Raw genomic sequence first — 26552 nt, forward strand, 5'->3', positions numbered from 1 at the left:
TTTCTTCAAATATTTATTGACATTATGACTCACAAAATGCATTTTGGTGATTGTATTCTACATTTTACCACGGCAGACATTACCTCTAGAGTGCCATTTCAGCAGCCTGAAATGTCACTTGTGACATTTAATTGGCTCCTAAAATGTTTAAAATGGTTATTGAGTCAGGCTGCTAGCCTTATCATGTGCTTACATCATACTCCTTGGCTTTATAATACATGCAACAGGTAGTTTATACTCTCTCTTTATGAAACATAGTTAAAATTGTTGCCCACATTACAGTCTGATGATATTGGACAACATAAAAAAATCTCTCTAATTGAAAAAAATTACATTTTTCCGAGCAAACCAGTGTATTTATTTATTTTCATTTATTTTTTATCTATTTTACTGTGAGACTTAATGATCAGTCTCCAGAGTGCAACACAAAAAACTATTATCTACAGTCGTTATACAGCATCTGAGAGTGATGCTTGTGTGGAACTGAATTGCAACTCAAACATCTGCTGCTGTCTTCTTTAAATGACACCATCATGCAAATTACATAAGAAAGCATTAACAAAATAAGTGTTTCTTCCAAATGAACCAAACAACCTCAAACCTAATTTGTTCAGTGGATAAAATTGCTTCAAAACAACATTAGTACAGCAAATAATATGCTTGTATTGCTGAAATCACAACAGTCATCATATTTTCCCAATTTTGAAACATTTCCAGATTAATTCTGTAGATTCATAAAAACAAGCCCAGGATGACTATAACACTCTTTGGTAAGTAAACATCAACAAATATGAAGTAACATCTTTCTGAAAGTCTTTTGAACCTTTTACAACGTCCTGTCAAAGGTATTTTTTATAACATATCTCTCTCTCTCTCTCTCTCTCTCTCTCTCTCTCTCTCTCTCTCTCGCTCTCTCTCTCTCCAGCTACTGCAGCAGGTGAGAAACTTAAATACTGTTTCCTCCAGGGTTTGCACATGGCATAAACCTGGTTTTAAAACTCCTGAATTCCCCTTAGAGGAAGGTACACAACTAGCAAATCATTGTCATACTATGGTATAAACAAGAGCCATAGGTGTAATACCAACCAGTATTTTCTGCTGGTTTCCCTCTTTTTTCACTGCTTTCTATAAAGCAATAAGCCCGTTGGTCTCAAATGAACTTAACCGGACCTAAATGCTCAAATCCAATTCATTTATTGGATCATATTCAATTGTTACATGTTTCTAGACCTCATGGTCAAAAGAACGGTAACAAAATTAGCACATCTGATACTGTGTATGCTAATGTTCAAGTAAAACAAACATAGAGTTTATGGCACTTTGTACATTTTTTAATGTAGGCCCATAATATGAATGTTTGAATGTTTTAAAAACTGCATTGTTTACATCAGCTTGCTGTACTCATTTCTACATTTTGACGCACCATTGATAATGTGAATTATGTAAAATTAAGGGATAGTAAAGAACATTTCTCCTCCCTGCCATTTGAACGCATTGCCTGTCTTTGAAATAAATACCTTTATTTTTAACCAAAACATCAGGTGATGTGACAGGCAAGCTGTTCACAGAGAACTAGAGTTACCCTAGTAACCAAAGTTTCCGAGGTAAGCTTGTCCAAAGATGTTTGCTTTGATACATCAACCTAATAGCTAGAAGCTAACGTTTATTTGTGTTGTATTTCCTCCTCAGGGACCTTCTCCTCAAAACAGTGGTTTACAGGCCCACTAGTGGACAAAAACTCCAAAGGTAACTTCAAATGGCAAGTGGTCAGGTTGGTTTAGTGGAGAGTTGTCAAAAGTATTGACTTTTGGAGCAAAAACTACATCAAATTATCAAAAATATACTACTGACCAACAAATGTGGGAAACCCAGTCCAAAATGTAGAAGGTACAGATCATCAAATATATAAACTATATAAACTACTGAAAAACTGAAGTGAAACATACTGATGAGTACATTTTTTTTGCTTCAAGTGTACACACGGTACCCTTTCAATACTGCTGCACTATGGTGACAACATGCAGGGGAAAAAAACAGCATTACACTTATGTACTTATGATCTTACACAACAATATTTAGAACATGTAATCAGGGATGTAGCCGAGACCCATTCCACTTTTTAGGATCACATGAACATTTTTGCAGGTTATAAAAAGTCTTGTATATAGTCAAGTGAGATTGGATTAGGTAAGATTTGAAAGCATAATTAGAGCACACAGCTCCAGCTGTATGGTGTAATTACTGTCTGTTAATATCATTCATTCAGGGCCTCCAGACAGCACAGAGCAGCAACCTACTACTGCATCTCCCCACTGGAATAAGATTCATTTTAAAAATGATTCATCTATGAGCAAAACACCTGAAGTAAACACCAACGCCAGGTGTCTTTTAAATGCCACTCTAACAACACTCAGTAGATTGCTACTGTAAATGCTTGTCAGATCTAATTTTATCTCATGAAACATAAGGGCTCTTCACACTTACATTTCTCTGACCAGTTGACCTAAACCCTGCAGGCACACTTGGACTTGTTAACCTGGAGTTTGCGTCAAGCCTCAGGTTAAATATTTACACTCAAAAATCAGAGTTAATGTGCTCAGTATGCTAACAGCAAACAATAAGCGGAGATTTGATTGGACATCCCGTTGCTTTGGTTCTAACCCAGATTAACACCAGTGATTTTAAAGGTGCATTCAGAGTGAACATGAAGCAATTTTCCCTCGCTTTATTGTGCCATTAGTGGCCACAAACAGCTCATGATAAACTCTACAGGGGCTAGCTGTTGCTGTTAGCTTGGTAGGTCGGACTCATTACAAAACTCAACAAGAACTCCAGTTCTCTGTTATTTTGTCCCCAGTTTGTCCTATGTTCCTCTTGTTTCTGCAGCAGAGTCATACAGCTGCAGGATATGTGCACATTTCTGGTGTTTTGTGGAAGCATTTTAAGATGCGTCTTCACCTTAGTTTGCACTACCTCGACTGAACCTGCAGCTGTTCGCTTCCACTCACAGCTTTCCATTGATTTGTATGCATTTGCATCGCCTCTGTACTTATAGCTTTGGGTTCAGTCTGAACACACCTTAAGACTTTTTGGGGATAATCCTGAACAGATGTCAATAGACCTGCAATACAATGAGGATTAGTAAATTGCCACACCTCGAACATCAGTCTACAGTTAAATAACTGCTCAAAGTCAGTCCACAAGGTATTAAACCGTAGGTAACCATTGCAACAGTAGAAGTGCCTTACGCTGCGTTACCATGTAACTCACAAGTGAAACTGAACTTTAAAAACATGGAGGAATTAACATTAGAACGCCTTGTGGATTATAGGAACTGTAAGTGTGTATATGCCTTGGGCGAACACTACAGCAGGCCTTGGACTAATGTGGGTGTTATCCCTGCTTTAATCCTAGTGTGAAAACCCCTTTTGGTTCTTTTCAGTTAAGGTTTTCATTCTGTAAGACAACAGCAAATCGCCGATAATGCTCAGCAACAGTTTTGCAGCAACAACAAGGCATCAGGCCTTGTTGGTCAGATACAAAACCAGAGCGAGTGAGGTAACTGAAAATATGACAATGTATCAGCCTTAAGAAATAGGCTGATGATCAACATGGTAAAAATGACATTTAACCACTGTAGCAGACATCACAGCGTCTCATTAGTTGGTCACGTCAAAGTTGTCCGTGCACAGACTCCCTGTCTCTGAATATGCAAGTTAAAATAAGTTAACTAAGATAGCTCAACAGTTTGAGATTCTACTTGATACACTACAACATTTAATCCACTGATCCTATAAAGTGGACTTAATTCTTAAGAACAAAGCTGACTTTGACTTTTTCAAGGACTTTCAAGGTGTAAAGATTATGGGACAAAGAAGCAAAGGGCCAATTATTTAAAAAATTACAGCGTTCAAGTATTAAATTATTAAATGAGGGACTATATACTGTAAACTTCAAGCCCTTATGTTCCTATTTGAAGCTGAGGACACTTTTAAAAAGCAACTTCTTCTAAAGACAGACAATCAAACAAAATGTGTCAGTGTCTGGGAATGAAAAAACATCCAACCATTACATTTAACATGTCAAAGTATGTCTTTAAACTAAGAAAAGCAGCAGTGCCTTTAATTTAAATGAAGCATGTTAAGGTGAGACTCATACTGTTCCATGTGCTGCAGTTTCATGCTGACACAGCTGATATGAGCTCGCCTCTTTACTCCTGCCTGATATTAGGTCATCTAAACAGAAAATGCCTCATTATTCATCACTCAGCAACATTTTTATGAGACTGATGGATGTTCACACACTCATGATCAGAGACAGGGAGGCTGCTTGGATCAACTGTGGGAGCTCCTGGGATTTGAAACCCCAACATTTGCATGATAATCTGTGGCGGATGCAGCAAAGCAGCAAAACAAAAACCAGTCTTGTTATGGGACAACGGATAAGGGTGATTTACATCAATGATTAAAAATGAAAGAGGATCCAAGTTGTCAACTTATTCATCTTTTACATTCTCAAGTCACAGTTCAGAGTGTGAATGCATGCATTGCTATGTTAGCTGTTATATTAAAAAACAAAAGCTGAACTATGCAAGTATAATCACATTCAAATCCAATACAAGTTCTTTATTTCCTAATTTCTTTCCCATTAACATTTGATGCAAAATGCTGTCCCTAATGAGTTCATGAGTTTTGCATTTGTTACACTATTATCCCTTCAAAATATATAATGTGCAGCTTTAAAAAAGTATCCATTAAAACTAAAAAACAAATGTTTCTCATGGTGCATAACTGTTTTGTTAACTGTTTGGTGTCAGTGCAAGTGCCTTAAAGTATACATTTTAAACAAAATAGGATTTCATAAAAAGCTCATATTAAACTGGGCTGCAACTGAAAAACAACATGCCAAAGGTGTGTACATTTATTTCACCCTAAATTACAAATACAAGCATTATGTACACTATACTGAGTTAAGAATATTCACATAAATGCTTCTTTGTTTGGATGTTGGTGATTTTATATTACATCTCAGACACAAGCAGGGCATAGCAGTGATGACTAATGAAGCAGCAAAGCATCAGCTGAGAGGAAAATGGGAAATATCAACAGAAACCCCAGGAGCTCAACCACATAGAAAGGAAAAAAAAAAACATAAATAAATTAAAAACAAAATAGTTCTGTCCACTTTTATCTGTGTCTGTGATTTTCCTCAAAATGTAAGGATTTCACAGATTTAAAACATCTCCCCCTGCTGGACTGGGAGATGCAGTGCTATCAGAAATGAGGTGAGAGTTCAGGTTGACCTATTGCCCCGACGCCCTCACTGCTCTCTGCTGCTCCAGCATGGACCTGAGTGCAGGGGACATCATGGTGGGGGACATGGCTGGGGTGAAAGGTCGCAAAGGGTACTGTGCATTTTTACCAGGTACGTAAATGCACTGGAAGTATCTCTGGCCTGTGAAGACAGCAAGATGAGATGGATAGATGATTGATAATGGGATGCTTTCAAATTAATTGAACACAGGCAGTGGACGACGGTGGATTACACTGGTGGTAAAGAGGAGAATTTAGTCTAAAGCTGAGCTTAAACTTCTTAATATGGAGTTCTAAATGGGTCAGTTTTGAACCCAAAGTCACTGAGAGTTACCAAACAAAATTTCATTGTATGTCTTCAATGACAAATACAATGTTTTATGTGTTATATACCTCTCTCTCTAATCCCTTATTTCCTATCTGTCTCTATTCAGCTACCCAATAAAAGCAAAAAAGCCAAAACATAATAATAATATATATATTTTTTAAAAAACATATGCATTATAATTTACTTTACATTTTAATAAAGATTTGAACAAGTTTTAAGAGGAAACCAATATTTATTTATAAAACTTTCACCTGACAGTCATCAGGGACTATTCAGCTGCTGCTTCCTCTCACTTACAATAACAAAAAAAAAAAACATCTGATGAAATTTCTGCAACTCTTACCTGGTTTCTTCTTTTCTGTAGTATTGTCTTCGGTCTGGGGCTCTTCTGCAAGAAACAGGATAAAAGACATTGTTACATTGCTGGTGTGTGAGTGCGTGTCTGTGTGAGAGAGAAAGAAAGCAAAGAATGATGAGTGTCTGCATGCACGTAAGTGGGTAAAAGAGAAGGAAAGAGCCTGGCAAGAGAATTAAAACATTTGAACAATGTGATGTGATGTTCAGTCCAGCTGAAATTGATATATTTTGTGCAGTTGTCATTCAAACAGAACATTTAAATTATTATTTTTCTTCCTTGTTTTGATGTTCTACCATAGGGACATACATGTTTGTACCAATGGTGCTCAGCAGATGTAGAAATAACATGCATGAAGACCAGACTCCACTTTCCACAAATAAGAAAAAAAAGTTGTAAAGGCACAGATTTAGTTGATAATGGTAGATAAATGCCTCACATCCTGATTTATTGGCTCTGTGATGTTCTCCAGTCGGGAGGGCACCACAGACCTTGACAGCAAACTCTTAGCAACGCCAGCTCGCAGTTTTCCATCAATCAATGCAGTGGGAAACAGCCACTTAGAGACATTGAGGCTTACACTCAGTTTTATCAGCGACACCAGGGACAGGCAACCCCTCTCCAGTGTCTCCCTGTGGGTATTTTCATTTATCATTGTTGTAGGCCTAAAGTGACTCTTACATTCTCCAGATGTAAAAATGTGTATCCATTACACATCGAATAAAACATTGTTTTAAAATGTGCGTCATACGTTACATCCTGATCTGGTTTTGCCAAACCTCAATAGCTGTGGTTACTAGTTTTGACTCTCCTTAGCTAGACTACCTATGGAAGGAGGAAAAACAAAGAATTTAATGTTTAGCGTGTGGACAGATTTGTTTTATTTCATCATCAACGCTGCTGGTTTACCACTATGCTTAATCGTTAGCAAGAAATTAGCATTATAAGCTTTAAATATGTGTTGGTGCTCTAGATAGACTTTTTTGGGGGGCTTAAAACAGCTCTTTTGATAGTAAAAGTTGCTGAACCCTGAGTTATACCATTATTGATTTATATTTCCTTACACAAACAGTGAAGAGAATTACAAATTCAGTTTGTTTTAACTATAATGATATACGAAAGAAATCTTTCAAACTAAACAAGATCATTTCCCTCAAAATTGTAAACGTCGGCCCTCAGGAGAACGGTGGCTGGTTTCATTTTATCATGCATAAAACAGATCTTTTGAATATTGGTTGGTAGTGTCCATAAAGTAGTGACATCTCAAAAAAATACAACACATATTTACAGATAAGTGGATGTTTGTCTTGCCTGCAGAAAGAGGTCAGACAAATCAAACAAGTTTTGATCACACCCTAAGAAACAGGAGCTACTGTGTCAGACAGTGTAGAGACACTCGGGGCAGTGGGGGAGTGTGGATTCTCCATTGGATGACTCAATAAGAATAGAACACTAATACCCCAATTTAATAGTTTGTGGATTAAATCAATCCAGCTAAGTATTATTCTTGCTGTATTCATCATACGACATAATCTCTTCCAATGACTCAAGGCGGCTCAAAAGTCCAGTAATCTCGTCTCAATCAGTTCATCTCATTAAATTCTAATCGCTTACATTCTTAGTGTCATTAAAAGTGAACGTCTATTTGTATTGAGTCAACCAGTGGAAAGATGGGAATTAACTGAATACCTTAGGCTTTACGGGAAGCTCTTTTTCCATTCTCTATGAACAACAAGCAAATGGTTTAAAAACATTACTGTTAATGTACAATGTGCTGATTCTCAGTCGTCCAGGTGACAAAAGCTAGTCAGATTTATTGTTTTAGTCTTGAATATGTTTCTGTATTCATCCCTTTACCAGGTCTATTGACTGGACCACACACTCTAAGTCCACCCACACAAGTATTTTCACTTAGGTTACGGATTGTGTGGCTGTGTACAAATCAAACATGACTGACATCTCCTAAACTGTCCTATTAGTACTCTTGCACATGCTAGGATGGGGAAAATTTACCCTGTTATCATTGCTATTATTAGTACACTGAGTTTTGTGGCATCATGTAATTCACAGCAAAGCAAAATGCCTGTGTAATTGTGCAGGACCTTTAACGTCTTTTAACGCATTTTTTGGGACAAATTGAGATTTTTTTTTTCATTGAGAACAATTAGTTTTAATTTTTGCAACAAAATTTGTTGTGCCAGCTAAGGCATGAGTTATGGAATTTATTTAGGCATCTAAAATACTAATGGAACATCAGTTTCATTACTCATTACCTGCTGCCTGTTTGCCAACCACTAACCTTTCCTGTAATTCCCTCCCACTCCCCTGTGGTTGTTATTCACCTTAACAGTGGTTACACACCTGCTGATCATTCCCCTGATCAGCTCCCCAGTACTGGCAATTTTCGCTCAGTTTCTTGCCAGTTTGTCTGTGGTGCTTGTGCCTTCATTGTTTGTTCATTGCTCCACTAACCTTAACAAGTTTTCACCCAAATCATGATCTTTCCCTAAACCTAACCAAGTGTTCTTTTGCACCTAAACCCACCCAAATGATCTAAAATGTTTTGTTATAGGACAACAATCTGTGTTTCAAAATGTGTTTAGGCATGTTCATTTACTTTTTAGTGTCCCCTTGACATTTTCTGTTGTTGTCTGTACTATTTGTAGCATTTCTGTTTTAGGTTGGTGTTTTCTGTAAATAAAGCATGTTTATGAATTTGGTTGTTCTTTGTGTTTGGCTGTGTATTCTCCCTTTGCAGCATTTTTTCTTAATGCTGAGAGTGGTTGTTCCTTGATTTTGTGTTTTTGTCTATTTACAGAGCCTTTAGGTCTCAGGACCACCGTAGATGAAGTTGCATTTAATAAAACATATTTTACATGAAAACTAAAAAATCCACCATCTTTGTACTTTGGATAAATTCCCATTAGAGTTCACAGAAGTGTTAATAGTCATTATGGGTATTATTCGCACTGGTGATTAATAATTTTGATGCTCTCATACTCACTAGTTTGTGTTGGTTGTTTCTCTTTATCTAAAATGTGAAAGAGGGGAAAAAGAGAAGCTGGTCAATGTCAAATGTACTTAACACACATTTGATTCACTTTCTAATTCTGAATCCGTACCTTGAGCCACTTTGACGGATTTCTTTTCAGCCTTCTCAGCTTTGCCTGCGAGAGTAGAGACAGCCCTATTACAGCCTGCCAAATAACTCTCTGTAATTGTGGTGTGCATTTAATATTCTTCCGTTATTATTCCCCTCTGTGTAATACAGCTTGACATGTCCCTAATTAAAACTTTATCATGCATAAAACTGCCCATTTAATCTCATAATCTGTGACTTTGTTTCCAACAAGTGTGATTTGTCCTGAAAGATGTCTGTAAAGACTTAACATTACCATAAATATAAAACTTTTGTTTAGAGAAAAATACTCTTCCACCGTTCGACTTATGTTTTTCGACAATTTCTTCCAGAGCCACAGAATGCTTTATACAAACTGTTGTCAAGCAGTCAATATAACCAGAAAATGTATTCTAATGCCTGGAGTTTGTGGAGCTCCCCACAACCCTTCTGAATATCAATGAAATCAAAAGGTTGTTCACGTGCATCCAGTAATCAAATAAATGTCTGGGAGCCATTAGGTTTTATTTGCAATGCAGAAAGTTGAATAGGAAACTTTGTTGCTTAAGTCATGAGAGCATTATTGAAACGTGGCTGACAATAAAAAAGGTAGGAGAGGCAGTCTTCTTAAAGGTCCAGTGTGTAATATTTAGGTGGCAGAAATGGGATATAGTATTCATAGGTATGTTTTCATTAGTGTATAATCAACTGAATATAAGAATTGTTGTGTTTTCGTTACCTTTGAATGAGCTGTTTATATCTACAGAGGGAGTGGGTCCTCTTCTACAGAGGCTGCCATGTTGAACTGCCATGTTGCACTGGCTCTAGACAGGGCCTTTCATGCTTTTCATGCATTTAGTTGCCACCAAATTTCCTTCTACATGGTTGGAACAAGAGGATGAGGCGATGGGGTTGTAATCTGCAACCTCACCACTAGCTGCCACTAAATCCTACACACTGGTCCTTTAAAAAAGCATTGATTTCTCTGCAGAAAATGTATTTTTAAACCAACAAATACAAGTGTACATGATAAACTAAAGTGTTCTCTTACTTTTCTTGTCCGCCAATAATTTCGTTCTTGTCTTGGCTGAAAATGAAAGGACATAAAATTAAGAACTGCAGATTTCAGTGCAAGAGTCCTGCTCAAAAGCAACACTCTGACGTGTTACCTGGTTCTTTCTCCTCCTTTGCCTGAGAGGTTACATTTGCCCTCCTAGCAGCATCTAGTCTCGTTCTCAGTCTGATCGGCTGTGGACGTGGTTCTGGATCTGCATCTGTTTAAGACAAATCAGATCAAAATTTATATCACTTGAACCAAATCCTGGTTTAGCATCTAAACTGGTGATCAAAACTATATCTTAAGTATGAAATGTCAGTTTTACCTTTCTTGGCTGCAGTTGCTTTCTCTTTGCTCTTGACAGGTGACGCTTCTGAGAGGAGCAACAACCATTAGTTTCCAATAATTTTTCATGACACTGACATGAATGATGATTGACTTTATGGGAATAAATTAACGTCAGTGTGTGTAGTTACCTGTCTTTTCAGAGCCTGATTTCCTCTTCTGTCGGGCAGCTGCAGGCTCTAACATAATGAGGAAACAATAATGATTAGTGGCCTGAATGATTTGTTTTCTCAGTGAAATATTAGCAGCTCTTTCACATGAAGGCGGGACGTTATTTGTGTTGGTTTTCATACCATTTTTGAATTTTTACACTGGCCTAAGGACGTTTTACCTTTCTTAGCAGCTGCAGCAGTTTTGGTTTTCTCTTTTACAGCTGGCTCTGTGAAAACAAATGCGACTGACTCAAAGATATAAAATAATAATGAATACAATATTAAAGCCATTTTTAAGTTATGGTGACTGCTTCTCAGTCTTACTCATACCCCAGTATGATATATTTCTAAGGAGCTCATTTTTTTCTTGTTTCATGTGAAGTACTCTACCAAAATGTTCATTACCTTTCTTAGCCATTGCTGGACTTTTGGTTTTCTCTTTTTTTGCAGTTGGTTCTGTGACAAAAACACTCAATAAGTACAATATAATGTCAAATTAAAATGAATGTTCCTTAAGATATAGTTACAGTGTTTATTCACCTTTCTTTGCTTTGGTGTCTTTGGAAACAGCAGCATCTAGAATTGGCAAAATGTGCTAAATTGTGTTATTCATATCTTACTGAAGTGTGTAATTCTGTCTGTATATTTACAGCAAAACACAGCTCAAATTGCTGTCTGTATCATTTGTAATACCACTCAAGTGTACGCTGTAGAAAACAGCAAATTACTGAGCTGTAAACATAAATTACCTTTCTTTGTTTTCTCTTTGCCCGCTGCTGGCTCTGAGGGGATAATTGGAGTGAAATGGCCGTGTAGAGTTAATTTTCCATAATGAATGCATTCATACAGCACATCGTGTCATTGTACATCACTGTTAAATGCTGCAGCTGTGGTTTGTTACAGGGGAATACGCCAGTTTATTGACAAATTAAGGATTCACTGGATCTGGAGAATCATACAATACCTTTTTCTAAATCAGCAGCATCAGTTTTCTTCTTTGAAGCTGGAAAATAGCCGACATTAATTATTGTTCACTGCAGTAATTAAGAGAAAAATAATGTGTAATGTGTTTGAGTTTAGCTAATAATTTGTACCTTTCTTGGTGGGTGCAGCCTTTACTTCTTCCTCAACAGTTTCTGGTTCTTTAAGAGAGAAGAGTTGAGGTAAGTCATGAAATTGAATTTCTGTCATACTGACTGAAAGGTTTACTTTCATGTTATAAAAAACATAATAAGTTGTTCTGGATAACCATCACTTAGTGTTGTACTAACTCTCCTCACCCTGGACTGGAGCCACAGCGGGCTGAGCTTCATCAACTGGAGTCTGGATCTCAGGCTGAACAGGAGCCTCTTGTTCTGTGGCTTCTGGCTGGACTGGTTCAACTGGTGGGACTGGCTGCACTGGTTCTGGTTGAGGCTGCATCACTGGCTGCATTGGCGGTGGGTATGGTTGATATTGTGCATAGAGCGGCTGCATCAAGGGAGGTGGTTGCTGCTGATACAGCGGCGGAGCTCCGGGATGGACGGGGTGGGCGGTCAGAACAGGAGCAGAGGGAGCTGAAATCATAAAAACATGTTTTTATTTTCCGGCGGAAGAGAAAATATTGGATCACACTGATCAAAACATGTCAAAGGAATCATCTTTTACTGATATTCTATCACGTTTAGTTGATATGACAACAGTGTAAATACCTGACATGGTTGGTGGAGGATACGGGTTGTCTGTGACAACGTGATGAACTGGAAGATAAAGAGTTTATTTGACATTTGGAGGTAAATAGAAGAGATCAGCAGATTTGAAGCAGGCTGTCATCGCCAGAGTTATAAAATTGGATATATATTTCCCAATAACCTTTCAAGCTGTTTTATTTGTTACTTACCGTACCAGCCAGGTGGAGACGGGCAGTAGACGGGTGCAGGTCTGCAAGGGCCAACTGAAACAAACATATGCATGTACTGTATATGCACTATATATATTTACAGATGTATACAATATAAAGCCGTTCCTTCAGGTTCCAGGAAATATAGCACTTTTTACCTTTCATAATCTATGGGATTTAGAATATTAATGCAAAATTTAAATCAACTAATACAAGTAATTAAAATGAGCTCGGGCTTTACCAGTTGCAACGATAAAGTGATGCTAATACAGAAAGCTCAGTGTTACTTTTACTTAAGTAAGAGTTACAATACAGAGTCATTTTATACTGTAGTATTGCTATTTTTACTTAGGCAAAAGATCTGAGCACCACTTACATTTGCTCAGGTACTTTACAAAACCTATAAAATCATAATGGAAATTAAAGGTATTATACCGTCTTGTGCAGATTCTGTGACCTCTTCTTTTTTTTTGGTCTCTGTCTCTGTCAAAGAAAAATGACCAGATGAAAAATAGACATAATAGATAATTTCTATTTGTTGTCCCACAGCCACAAATTGTGTTCCTCTCTCTCTCTATCTCTATCTCTCTCTATCTCTATCTCTCTGTCTCCCTATTTTTCCTCCTTTTTCTCTCTGAACCATCAGCCAACCTCTCTCCTCATCCTCATTCCAGATGTTTTCATCTGGATCTTCATCCTACAGGAGAATCAGCCTCTCGTCTTGTCTCTCTCTCTCACTCAGTGTGTTTATTTCTGTGTAAATAGTGTACTAGAGCCGTGCTTTCTTTGATATTGGGCTGTATTAATACAACTGAAAACAGTAGTCTTCACATGGTTTATATCTAAAGTACAATACTTTTTCTGACTCTTGCTACAGAGTGAGTGTGAATGTGATTTATAAGTGGCCGATTCATTCACTTACTTGCTTTGGGAGTCTTGGTCTTTTCCACTTTCTTGGCTTTTTATTGGAATTTAAAGGTAAAAACATTCCGTTAATTAAAGTTGTGACAGAAATTGTGAAAAAGTGTTTACGCACTAATGATGGACACACATGCCAAGTCAAACAACCGATCCAGTTATTTGTTAGCTTAGCTTTGCTTAGCATAAAGATTGGAAACATGGAGAAACAGTAAGCCAGGCTTTGTGCAGGGGTAACAAAATCCACCCAGCTCTACACCTCACTAAATAACACATTACTACCTTTGTTAGCTCTGTGCAAAAGAGCTAGCTTTTTACCCCTGTTTATGGCTAAGGACAGATATTTTATGTTCATATTAAGTCTGAGTACCTCTGAGAATAGTAGGAGTTTTCCTGATCCTCCTGAGTGTTGGTGGCAGACCTGCAATTCTGGGTAAAGCTGGACACAGCACATTTCAATGTATCACACCACAATAAGCGCAATGATTAATCATCACATTTAGGTGGTATAAATATGGTATGTTATAGTGCTTAATGTTACCTGTCTTTTTCGGCTTTTCATCTGTTTTCACAGCTTCATGGTCTTAAAAGTAGAAATGAAACAATTAGAAATGGGTCAAATTAAAGGTACTATGTTTCACAATGCTCCATTAAATGTTCACAAAGAGATTCATTTGAAATTAAAGAGAGTGTTAGACACTGAATTCTGCCTCTGAAGTAGCATTTACTGCCATCCAAATCATTATCATAGATAAGCTTTATATGTATTTATACTGAAATATATTTTTTTCAATGAGGTGTTACATGTGGCGGCTTTAATTGGAATGCCCTTAATTGAAATATTCAAATTGTTATCGGTACCTTTTTTCCTTCTCACAGCTGAAACCTTCCTCGGAGCATCTGTAAACACAAACATGAGATCAGACTTAAAGCTACAAGCTGAAGGACTTAAACACTGAGCTGAGTACAGTGATGTACTTCTGCTGTATGCTCCAGAAATCTGCATTTATCAAGTTTGTGTTCAAGCTTTACTAGCAGACAGGAAATAGAATTTAAACATTATTTTAGGGATTTAACTTAAACCAAAAACAGACGTGTAATCTAAATGCAACAGGTGTAAAACAACGTTAGATATATTGTATTTACAGTTGCATTAATTGTTAATTAATACATTAATCTGTATTAATTAAGTTAAAACTCCCTTCTCATATGATCTTGACACTACTTTCTCATCTGTCCTATTAGTCTCATATCAACACGAATGGCTGGAGACTAATTAAACATGATTTAACACAATAAGAAAGAAGATAATGAAAGTGACAGGATCAATAAATTGATTGAAGTATCATTTTACTTGCCTTTCTCAACCTTTCTCAAGTTGTTTGTGATGATACTATTTTTACTTGTAATGCAGTACCAAGTAATTGATGTGAGTGTGTCTTCCACCACTGGTATTCATCATGGAGCTTATTTCGACAATATTCTTCTTTTGACTCTATTGTGAAAGTGGGACTTTCATTCCAGTCATTTTGATCAATCTTTCTGCGAATCATACCGTTCTCCACTAGAGGTAACTAGATATTAAACAATACTTCACTTACTCACTAAATAAGTCCTTCCACTGTGTGTTCAGATAAAGATATCTAATGGAATATCACAAACCTTTTTTGTCTACAGTCTTTGCTGCAGTCTCTTTGGCCTTTGCGGAGTGCATGCAGGGACATGCTGAAATCACAGAGCATAAAGGTGAAGTTACAGAGGAGCTAAATGTGACACAACAGCTGTAATTATCTTCGATCTCTGACCTGCGGGTTCAGTCGGTGGTGCTTCTTCCTCTGGTTCAGGCACAGGTTTGATCACATCCACCGTCGCCTTCTCCTCATCGTCGTCTTCGTCGTACTCCTCCTCTTTTTTGTCTTCAGGTTCGTCTACAGTTTTCTTCAGTTCAGCTGCTGGCTCTTCGTCTTCTCCCTCATCATCCTCCTCTTCGAGGGGAGCAGGCTGACTCATAACTGAGGGTGAAAGCAGGAAGCGGAAGCTAATCAATTTGTATCCATTTGTAAGGTGGCTGATTACACTCATCCATCATTGTTATAGAGCTATGACAGACCGCAGTCAAGTTCTTTCTGCTTTAACTTCAGTAAGAAAGAAGTTAAAGGAGTAGTTTGAAATTTTACACCTTTATTTTGTACTATTTTGTATATTTTGCTTATATGACACAAATTTAAGTTTCATGTTCACAGCCACTCATCCTTCTCTTCTTTCTGGACAGGCAGCTTCAGGCTACTAGAAGATAAATCCAAAACCTGTGCTAAGAAAACTCCACTATAGTAGAATTCAAGCCAAAATATTCCACAGTAATCCTCAAACAAAAGACTTTCCAGAACTACAGCACACAATCACAAAACAAGAAGGTGTCAGATGAAAAAACAGCAATAAAAAACATTATGTGCAGGAAGAGGGCACAGTGAGGGCTGCAGCCCCCCTGCTGTAGAGTGAAATATAGTGGTATTATAATTTTACCATTAAAGGTCCAGTGTGTAACATTTAGGAGGATCTACTGGCAGAAATTGAATATGATATCCACAGGAATGTTTTCATTAGTGTATAATCACCTGAAAATAAGAATAATTGTGTTTTTGTTTTCTTAGAATGAACCGTTTTTATCTACAGACGCCGCACGTCACCTTTTATGATGGAGGCCGCCACATTGAACCGCCATGTTTATACAGTGGCCCAGAACAGACGAAATAAACACTGGCTCTAACTAGGGGATAGTTTCTCATTTGCACTGGGAAGGGGAGGGTGAAGCGGGGGAGTGCAACTGGCCTGCAACTACACCGCTAGATGCCAATAAATCCAACGCACTGAACCTTTAAATCTCTGATAAAAGAGATTTGAACTGTTTCTGTTGAAGTGCTTGTGGATACATTTCTGTTGTGACTCCAGAATGAAAACTATGGTGAATCTGAAGGACAAACATTTAACTGTTTTTTTAACCTGAGTATTCTACGGAAGCCCTGGAGGCCGTGAATACTTAAGTTTGTGTAGATTTTCTCCTGGTTTTATGATGTAAGAACAAGTAAAAAGAGTTTTGGATCATTTTTGTTGTAATCCTCATTTAAGAGCACGATTACCCTCGATACTAAACAGGATTAAAAGAATTCCTGTTTTCTTCCATGGGAGTTTTAATTTCTCCACGCACTCTAAACACAAGGTACTGTACATATATTGTGCAAAAGCAAGTTATGTAACAATAAATATATGTACATTGTTTTGTTCTTCAAGCTAATGAATGGCCCAGAAACCAACACAGAGTAGCGTATTGTCTCTGAATAAAACAAAACCAACTAAAACAACACTGCATTTTATCTCTACCCCCACATTTGTGCAGATTTTTCAAAGGGTTTTGCTGCCTGGCGGCTTTCATCCTGTGAATCCAGTTCTTTCTCTTTTTGTTGAAACAAAGTTTTTTTTTGTTTTTCAGTTTTAGCTGTTTCCCACAGAGTCAACATCTGAGCCTGTTGCAGATCCTCCTGATCATTCTGCTGTCAGATTATTTCCATGCAGGGTTCAGATTTAATTTTAGAACAAAGACTACATCTACTGGTTGTTTATTCTAAACATTAATAAATGTATCCAGGGCAGCACACCCCTACGTCCCCGCGCCCATGTAATAAAATAAAGTCTGCAGATGTTTTGATCTTTTTCATGTCTTTTTTCTTTATAAATTTACATGAAAGAAATATACATATGGGGGAGAAATAAGAGCAATTTAACATTAATATAAAGAAAAGGAAAATGATGTCGGCGTGGCTGAACTCAATTTATTTTATTCTATTTTGTCCTGTAAGCTGCATTGGACTGTAGCTGGCAGACTGAAGCTGCAGTATAACTGTGGTAAGGAAAGAAACATTAGATTTGTATTTGATTCATTTGTGAGTTTCCAGCTCCAGAGTCCAGCTTTTAACAAATATTATTTTACTTAGTCACAACTGTTTTTCAGCTTTCACATTAAAACGGTGTGGATTTTATTATCATTATTAATATTATTGGTGTCATATTTCCTTAAAAACACTACATATCAAATGTACTTCAGCTACAATCTAAGAATCTTCTTAGAAAAAGGGAAACAGTTCATATTGTATATGTTATATGTAATAGATGTGTGACACTCACCAGCTTCAGCCTCCTCAGATTCGTCTTCATCAGCAGCCTGTTTGATGTCGCCCTCATCCTCGTCCTCATTGATGTCTTCCTCAGTCTTTACTGCCTCCTCCTGGACAGCAAACGCTGCTGCAGTGGTAGCTACAAACAGATAGTGGTGGAGAAAGAATTTACATCCTTTACTTAGACGAAATACTATCACACTGTGAAAATACTTTTACAGTAAAAGTCCTGCAAATGTTACTTATGTAAAAGTCTTTAAAGGTCAAAGTACTCAGTCCAGGAAAATGTCCTCTGTAACTACTTTATGACATAATTAGATTATTATTACTCATGAATTAATGATTTTATTGTTCTTGATATGGTGGAACTCATTTTGAGCAATTTTGAATATGACTGCAATTAATGATTATTTTCACTGATTGTTTTGTTTGTAAAAAATCTGAAAATAGTGAGAAATGCCGTCACTATTACCCAAAGTGAGACCTTCACAATGTTTGCTCTGACCAACCAAAGAGTCCAAACCTCAAGGTTATTAAAAATAAAACACAATTATTAAAATAATTCAAAGGAAAGTGAAGCTTTAACCATTAAACATTTTTAAATGATAAATGAGTGAAACCGTTATCAATGTTGCTGCCTATTAATGTTTTCACTGTCAGTCAGCTAATTGATTAACTGACTTTAATTAATTGAATTGTTTTAACTCTACTTGTATATTTTATGTAAAAAAAATTGTGTGCAAAGTGAAATGAAGAGGAGGAAAAAGTAAAACGTGGCAGAGAAGAGAAAATAGTAAAGTAAAGTTTAAGTACCTCAAGTACAGTAGCTAGTTAAATTGCACCTCTGCACATAGAACAACTACACAGTGTTATTACTTTTATATGTATTGTGATATGAAAGTTAGGGAACTTATAACAACTGGTTGTTGTTGTTGTTGTTGTTGTTGTTGTTGTTGTTAGGATTTCATTTTTAGCACCTATTTTTTGTCCAGATGTTAAAAATAAACCCTAAAAATAGAATAAAGATATGTGTATCTTATAAATGCATATTCCTATATAAAATATAAATAGATATACACTAATCATTTACATTTATATTATTATTATTATATTATTGCTTTTATATAGTTATATATTATAAATATTGACTTCGATCATTTAGATGTTTGTTTGTTGATAAAGATAATTGAATGGACAGCAGAGAGCCAATCAGGAACATGTTCTCTGTCTATGGAATACTGTAAGACAACACAAAATTAAGGTAATCAATACTTCTGGACTTTACCTGCTAGCAAGACTTCATCAACATCAGCGCATCATCATCATCATCATCATCATCATCTTCATCGTCATCGTCATCCTCATCTTCATCCTCGCTGGCTACAGACTCGGATGTGAGCTCTTCGTCGTCTTTTTCAGTGGCGACAAAAGTTTCTGCGATCTCTGTTTCGTCTTCTTGATCGAAGGTGAACTCAAGAGAGCTGGCGTCGATATCTTCATCATCCTTATCTTCATCGTCCTTATCGTCATCATCTTTCTCGTCATCATCGGTCGTGTCATAGGAGATGTCGTCACTGAACACAGTCTCTCCAACAGATTCTTCGTCTGTTTTAAGAGCGACATCGTCATCATCATCTTCATCCCCTAAGACTCCACTGTCTGTACTCTCAAAGGGAGAGACTTCATCTTCCTCCTCCTCCTTCTCCTCTTCCTCCTCTTTGTCATCATCATCGTCATCATCATGGATGTCCTCTTCAATGACATCATCGGGTTTGTCATGGTCATCCTCGTCTTCATCATCGTCAAGGTCAACATGAACGTCTTTGTCAAGGTCGAAGTCAAGGTCATCGTCTTCATCGTCATCTTCATCGTCTGCAAACTGCTCAGAGGAGGCAACGGAGACCTCCTCGTCTGATTGGTCCAAATCATCATCATCATCATCAGTGTCTTCACCAACTTTGACGTTGTCTTCTAGGTGTTCATCATCATCATCATCATCTTCAACAGCAGGCAAAGGAGGAAGATCTTCCTCTTCAGGGAGTTTAAGATCATCAACTTCATCATCTTCCTCACTAGCAGCAGGAACAGGAGGAAGATCAAGCTCCAGGTCGTCGTCGGTGTCTTGTGCAACAACGTCATCGCTATCAGACGTCGTGACACCTTCAGCTAATCTGTCATCTTCATCGTCGTCTTCATCATCCAGCTCCACTCCCTCCTCATCACTGGAAAGAAGTGCAGATTCACTGACGTCCGAGGCGTCAGTGAATGAGTCGTCACCGGTGTCGTCTTCATCATGTTCTTCTTCGTCTTTGTCGTCATCTTCATCGGGCAGAGGCACATCTTCGTCACTGTCTTTGACGTCGACAGGTGCGTCAGAGTCAGAATCAGGAGACACGGCCGACTCTTCATCCTCAGAAGTAGAGATAGGTTCAGGAGAAACTTCATCATCTTCATCTTCATCAGCAGCATCTGCCTTCTCTTCTTCTTCTTCGTCCTCATCATCGTCATCTTTGTCAGCCTCTTCTTCTGCTGCTTCCTCTTTCACTTCATCTTCATCTTCATCAATCTGAGCTGCAGCTGCTTCAAGTTCCCTCTCATCTTCCTCATCTTCATCCTCATCTTCGTCAACCTCTTTTTCTGCTGCTTCCTTTTTCACTTCATCTTCATCTTCATCTTCATCAATCTCAGCTGCAGCTGCTTCAGGTTCCTTCTCATCTTCCTCGTCTTCCTCCTCCTCTTGCTCCTCTTCCACTCCTTCTGCCTTGTCCTCTTTCTCCTCCTCCTCCTCCTTCTTCTCCTCTTCCACTCCTTCTGCCTTGTCCTCTTTCTCCTCCTCCTCCTCCTTCTTCTCCTCTTCCTCCACAGCTTCAGCTGCCTCCTCCTCTTCCTCCTCCTCCTCCTCCTCCTCTTCTTCAACTCCTCCTATCTCCTCCTCCTCCTCAGCTTCTGCTCCCTCCTCTTCCTCCACAGCTTCTGCCCCCTCCTCCTCTTCCTCCTCCTCCATAGCTTCTGCTCCCTCCTCTTCTTCTCCCTCCTGCTCTTCTTCCTCTTCTTGTTCCTCCTCCTCCGCAGCTTCTGCTCCCTCCTCTTCTTCTCCCTCCTCCTCTTCTTCTTCCTCCTCCACTGCTTCTGCCCCCTCCTCTTCCTCCTCCTCTTCCTCCTCCGCCACAGCTTCTGCTCCTTCCTCTTCTTCTTCCTCCTCCTCCTCCTCCTCATATTCTTCTTCTTCCTCATCATAATACTCATCTTCCTCATCATAATACTCCTCTTCATCCTCATAATAGTCCTCCTCCTCCTCCTCCTCCTCCTCCTCCTCTAGTTCTTCCTCCTCCGCTTCCTCCTCCTCCTCCTCCTCCTCCTCCTCCCCAGCAGCCTCCACTTTGTCTCCCTCTTCTCCCTCTTCCTCTTCCATCTCTTCTTCCTCCTCCACGATTTCAATTGCTGGTGGTTTCGTCTGTGCATGCATTCCTACAACTATAAGAAACACGTTCATCTTATTATGTAAGAAAAGTAATCATCAAACACTGAATAAAGCTGCTGCTACTTCACGCCTGGTACTATTATTGACTGTTCACAGTAATGTATAGATATTTAAAACCAGTATAAGTGATTTATACTTATACTTTAAGTGAAATTCAGTCCAATCAGATCTGGTGAGTGAGCCACGTTGTAAATTTAAAGAACTACACTGTTTAGTGTGTCATCTAACGTGGATTGACACTGTGATTTGTTACCCAGTTATACTAGTTCTTTTAAAATAAGCGGTAAGACAGCAAAACACACCAGTTTGTCTCTCTTGGGGTTCATACATACATCATACAACCCCTCGAGATACTCCACTTTTACACTCTCAGCTGTCTCCGGTAAAACAATGGCAGGTATACGAACAAAACCCTAAAGTGAGGGGGCATGAATGAGCAACTTAAATGTTACACATCAATATCCGTAGTGATGTAAACTATTAAAAAGGAATCGTAATAAAATGTAAATTTGCAACAGGAGTGGAATTATTCTTACTTAAAATATATAATACAAGTGGTTACACAAGTTAAAGGTGATCAAATTTGGCCACCTGAGAGCAGCGCAACAAGCTGTACACATAAAACTGACAAATTATCATATTATAAAAGCGATATAGAAAAACTCAAACAGTTGCTTATTTAAACATCCAACAGATACTTTACCGGGCATTTGATACATCTTTTTATAGAAAAACATGAATTAGTGCGGCTTTAAGAGGGAAACAAACAGATATGTAATAGGTACAATAATTGAGGTCACAATACAGAACTAATCTCAGAAGTGTAAGAGGAAATTAGCATTCAGTCTTCCAGTCTGTAAACAATCAAGCTCAAATATGACTGTGCCAAACAACAGGTACAAACCTTTACTTCGGGATGGTAGAAATTCTCCTAGAACACAGAAAGGGAAATGGAAATCAGCAACATATCAAAACAAAACTAGATTTTACTGGAACAAGAAGGTTACTGTTTGGATGCCAATCCACATATTGTACATTTTAGTAGAAGTTTAATAGCTTAGTGAAAGCAGTTAGTGACAAACAGATAAGCCTCTTATGAGAAAGGTTATTAGGTCAGCAGACATACAAACAAACAAACAACACATACCTCTGACTATTGCTAGTATGGGATTTATGGTCGTTTCCTCCGTTACTGTTACACGAGTGAGGGACACAATTGATTATATCCAACTAGAGTTAATCTACACATTCATGTAAGAAGTGACCATAAAATACCTTTTGTTTTCTTAATCTTCACCTCCACTTCCTCCTTCTCCTCCTCCTCCTCCTCCTCCTCCTCCTCCAACCATCTTGAATCTTTGAGATCGTTCATAGATCGTGTCAGCTTGAAACTTTCACCATAATAACAATCAAGTCTTTGGCAATGTTGTCACCTAGATCCATGTTTGTCTTCCTACAGTCCCACAGCCACATTTTATGTATTTCTGGGAGCTTTTAATAAAACAACACAGTCACTGAACTATAAGTCTATGAAGCTAGAGGATTATTGCAGTGACATCAATATCCATCTTAATAATTACTTCAGTTTCTAATGTTTTCTTATAAGGTCAAGTGAGGACAAATTGCAGTACATGTGCAGTTCAGTGTAATGAATTGAATTAAAGCCTTTATGAGCTATTTTTTAGTTTAGTTGTTAATCAAAGCCTAATCATCCTACAAAGGTACGCTTAATATGAAACAGACTTTAACTGTTGCAAATACATTTCTGTGTACCAAAAATAACATAAAGAACAGCACATGTAATGCAGTGCAGCATGAACAAGACACTCATAGCAGCGAGCGAGGCTTTTTCATCTCTTTATCTGCAGCCGAATGGTAATTGCAACAGGAAATACATAAAAAATTGCATCAACAAACCTTTTTTTCTCACTGCGTATAGATTTCCTGGAGAAGAGGAGAGGATATCAGTAAATGTAATGTCATAATTTAATCAGATAAACTGTGATCCAGTGGTGGAGGACAAAATACTAATACCACACTGTACAAAAATAATCACTTTGAAGTAAAAGTCCTGCACCACCAACTGTAGATTAAGTAACAGGATACATAATACGGAAAAGGTAACTGTAAAAGTAATCATGGTGGCTGACAATGACTGTACCTTCATCTTCTTCAGGAGCAATCAGGTTGGCAGCAAATTTTAATATTACACTGATCACGTTTGTCGATTCCTCCACAGCATCGTTCACCGCCTTCAGGGGGTCTGAGCCGATCTTGCTGAGGCCTCCTGGTGGAGCAGGGACACGAACACAGCAGTTGATTTAGTCTCTCATTTAGCTTGATTGGAGTTGTTTTCCTGGCCAAACATTCAGTAAGAGTTCCTGAACTCTTACTCAAACATTTTCTCAATGCAAACAAAGCTCTCATTCAATGCATAGAGAAAATGTCCAAAGACATAAATTATAGAGCGAAGGGTTAAAGTGGGGTGGGGCCACTGAAGCTGATCCAAAAAGATATAGTCTGGATTTCAGAAATTGATCAATATTCTTTTAGGAGCAGGGATCCCACACCTTCCAGTTTAACCACTGCAAAAGGCTTTCTGTATAGCACATGGTTGTGCAAAAAGCATTGGAAAAATCACATTGACCCTCTTTCATCAAGCTATTATTCAAGAGATCTAATCTGCTTTTAAAAACATCAGAATATACTTTTTTTTCTCATCACATTTCAGTTTTAATACGTCATAGTCAACATGGGATTTGCTTCAAATTAAGGCAAACAGTCTCCCAGTGTTTGAATATAAACTTGTTTCCAAGACAGTTTGATGAAAGAGGGACAGACTTCCCAGAGCAAACACTTTTGGAACATTTGGAATCAGCACATTTAAATCTAAAAATCCAAAAGTTTATAGAAAAAAGTGGGTGGAAAAACTAACTTTTTTTCCTTCTTTAGATATGAGTCGATGCACATTATCTCTGTATTCAATACATTGTTAATTTGCATATTTTATGCAAATTTAACAGTTTTTAGAGTCCTGAATGTAACCAGATCTATGCAAAAGGAAAACAGGCTAAGTTAAAATAATAATATAGAAAAAGGAAAACAATAGACAGAAACATATAGCAGTCAAATGCATTTTTAAGGCAGAGATTTCAGATGAGATTGATTTATTTTATTTCCCAGGACCACTTTGTTAAATCAAGCTCACCTGAAAAATATTCAAAATACTCACACATTTCAACCTTTTTTTCTTCGCACACAATATTGGCGACGTGAAAAATACGGGATACACATGCTGAAGAATTTATACAGAAATATCTCTTCTACACAAGCTAAACTACAAACTACCCATAACATCATGTTACTGTTTATCTGAAAGGAATACTGTCAATGTCAAGCAAGATGGCTGAGCAGAAATAAAGCAGCTTGAAGCTCACCTACAGGCCTTTCTAACATTGATAGCTAATATTAGCAGTCAATGTTAGATAATTAGTAGTTTTTTATCAGCGACTTTAGAAAAAGCTTCTGGTCTGAGGGGTTAGTAGCAGATAAAGTGCCTTGCCTCTACGGCCTGATTCCTTTAAAACCTTCCTGACGACAGGAGGTGGACGACCTGGTTGGATGACAAACACAGTGGCAATAAGCAAAGACATTCAGCACAGTGGTGAAGCACTAAGAGAAGAAAGGGAAGGAAAGGAGGGAAGGTGCTGTTAAATGTCTGTGGCATGATGATAAACAGGTGTAACAGGCAGACTACTGTCTGTCCTTGGTAAGAAAACATTAATTTTAACAAAACAAACAACAAACGAGAAGTTGATTTAATATCAATGCACATATTGATTTGTGCTCATATTCTTTTGTCCTTTGCTTCAAGATGAAATTGTGAAAATGAAAGATATTTAAGAAGTATTGTACACTAGGGAAAAAGTATGCACTGCTATATGTTTTGCTAGGTTGTTTCAGTTTCTTGCAGTTTCTTCAAAATCAAGTGTAAAAAGAAATGGAGCAATACAGGAAGATGTTTGTGTTAGTGTTAGAGAATCGAGTAGAGTTGAACACAACAGAAATTAATGAATGAACTGTTTGTTTTAATGTTGTGAGGAGATTTGGAACCAATGCTTGCAACTTAGTTATGTCACTGTTAGAGAGAAACATATGAAGACGTCAAATTAGTAGATTTTATACCAGGACAGTTCAATGTGCTGTACACAATCAGAAAGAAAGATACAAAAAACAAAACCTATATATGTATACAGTATATATATAAAGAGAGAGGGGAGGAGAGACATTTCAGCCCACAGTTTCCCCTCTTCCTCGTTTTATTTGTGTGGTTGTTTTGAGGGAACCCATTTAGATACTGCAGCAGTCCACTGTTTATTGAGTTATGAAGTCTAGTCACTGCTCTGAATGGTAAAACAGCAAACTAATTTGCACTAAACTAATTGTACTAAACTTAATTTGTTGGTGCGTTAAAACTACATTGATGCTAGCACAGACGTCTTACATGTACCACGATGTAGAGTTTCTGCTAATAGCAAAACAAAAAAGGATCTGTCCAGCCTGTTGGCCACTTAGAAGCCAACTTAAATGACAATTGTACAGGCAAAATAGCAGAAAGTGGTGGGGGCAAGTGCTTTACAGACTCTCATGCTACACACAAGCTGCCCAACTATATTGGTGAAGGTTTGTATGCAGCCTGAAAGGAATACCTGCAGACACTAGACTGTACACTGACAACTTCGAGTTTCAGGTAATATTTTTAGCGTTAACATTATTCTGAAAAGATGCTAGAATTTAACTGTCAAAGACCAGTTGTGATCTTTATAATAAGAATTGAAACACAACAATATTCATCATAAAGTACTAGGTATCGTTAAAGGAACTTTATAAAATTCAAATGATAAGTTTCATGCATTAACAAAACAGGGGTTTACTTAGCATCTTTGTTTTCTGTTGTACTATCGTTATGGAAACATAATTTGTTATATATATAGAATTCAAAGCCTTTAAAATGACCTGCACTCAGAAATGTACAACATATTGCTTCAATAACTTGCACTTTGCAGTAGAAAACAGATCTACTGAAAATTTCTCAACACACTCATATCTGTTTGTACAGTAAGTCACACCATATGCACCATATTGGTAGCCCAATGCCACACTACCTGGGTGCTAAACCTTGTTGTTGTTCCAAATTCTGCAAAGTGCTAACCCTCGAAACTGAGCTTATCTGGTAGCCATACACGAGTGAACCCACATATGGCCCTCTGGGGCCAGTACAGAGACTAGTCTGCCAACACTTTGCCACAATCTGCTGGATTTAACTGGCTCAGTAAAAGCTGGCTGGAGTATGAAAATGTATATTCATGAACTTCACCCAGGAGTTTATATATTCCTCTATAGTTCTTCTTCAGTGTCTATGAGTGAATACACACGCT

The 26552-nt window shown here is 37.8% G+C and overlaps 2 protein-coding genes across 6 annotated transcripts in view; both read right to left on the reverse strand.

Moving 5' to 3' along the window:
* On the reverse strand, window positions 1-18791 carry LOC127367951 (neurofilament heavy polypeptide). Its single transcript, XM_051408272.1, has 27 exons — window positions 18783-18791; window positions 18554-18641; window positions 17644-17772; window positions 15270-15476; window positions 15127-15189; window positions 14326-14364; window positions 14006-14047; window positions 13835-13903; window positions 13469-13504; window positions 12982-13029; window positions 12547-12600; window positions 12359-12406; window positions 11948-12223; window positions 11762-11809; window positions 11632-11670; window positions 11417-11449; window positions 11208-11243; window positions 11073-11123; window positions 10847-10894; window positions 10647-10694; window positions 10496-10543; window positions 10283-10387; window positions 10165-10200; window positions 9118-9162; window positions 9000-9026; window positions 5984-6028; window positions 1-5454 (listed from the first exon to the last, which is right to left on the reverse strand). Exons 1-27 carry the CDS (start codon window positions 18789-18791, stop codon window positions 5303-5305), a joined length of 1869 nt encoding a protein of 622 aa, XP_051264232.1. The 3' UTR covers window positions 1-5302.
* The window catches only part of LOC127368499 (protein starmaker), a 15490-nt gene continuing 6603 nt past the window's right edge, over window positions 17666-26552 (reverse strand). For 2 of the 5 annotated variants that reach the window (XM_051409359.1, XM_051409360.1), the window contains 6 exons: window positions 24677-24727; window positions 23276-23401; window positions 23032-23058; window positions 22019-22045; window positions 18919-21107; window positions 17666-17772 (listed from right to left, as the gene is read on the reverse strand). In XM_051409359.1, coding sequence (XP_051265319.1) covers window positions 18922-21107; window positions 22019-22045; window positions 23032-23058; window positions 23276-23401; window positions 24677-24727 — 2417 coding nt within the window. In that variant the 3' untranslated portion in view covers window positions 17666-17772; window positions 18919-18921. Of the gene's footprint in view, window positions 17773-18918; window positions 21108-22018; window positions 22048-23031; window positions 23059-23275; window positions 23402-24676; window positions 24728-26552 lie in introns of those variants that run through there. The other 3 variants (XM_051409362.1, XM_051409361.1, XM_051409363.1) reach the window with 3 other exon arrangements.

Source organism: Dicentrarchus labrax, unplaced genomic scaffold (assembly GCF_905237075.1).
Source record: "Dicentrarchus labrax unplaced genomic scaffold, dlabrax2021, whole genome shotgun sequence".
In the NCBI taxonomy this organism is placed as follows: Eukaryota; Metazoa; Chordata; class Actinopteri; family Moronidae; genus Dicentrarchus; species Dicentrarchus labrax.

Excerpts from the sequence above, each read along its gene's own strand:
- LOC127367951 (XM_051408272.1), bottom strand. Across the intron at positions 12,601-12,981 it reads CACAGAATCTGCACAAGACG|TTGGCCCTTGCAGACCTGCA; the intron begins GTATAATACCTT and ends TGTTTGTTTCAG. Across the intron at positions 10,695-10,846 it reads TGCTGCAGCTGCTAAGAAAG|AGCCTGCAGCTGCCCGACAG; the intron begins GTAAAACGTCCT and ends TCATTATGTTAG.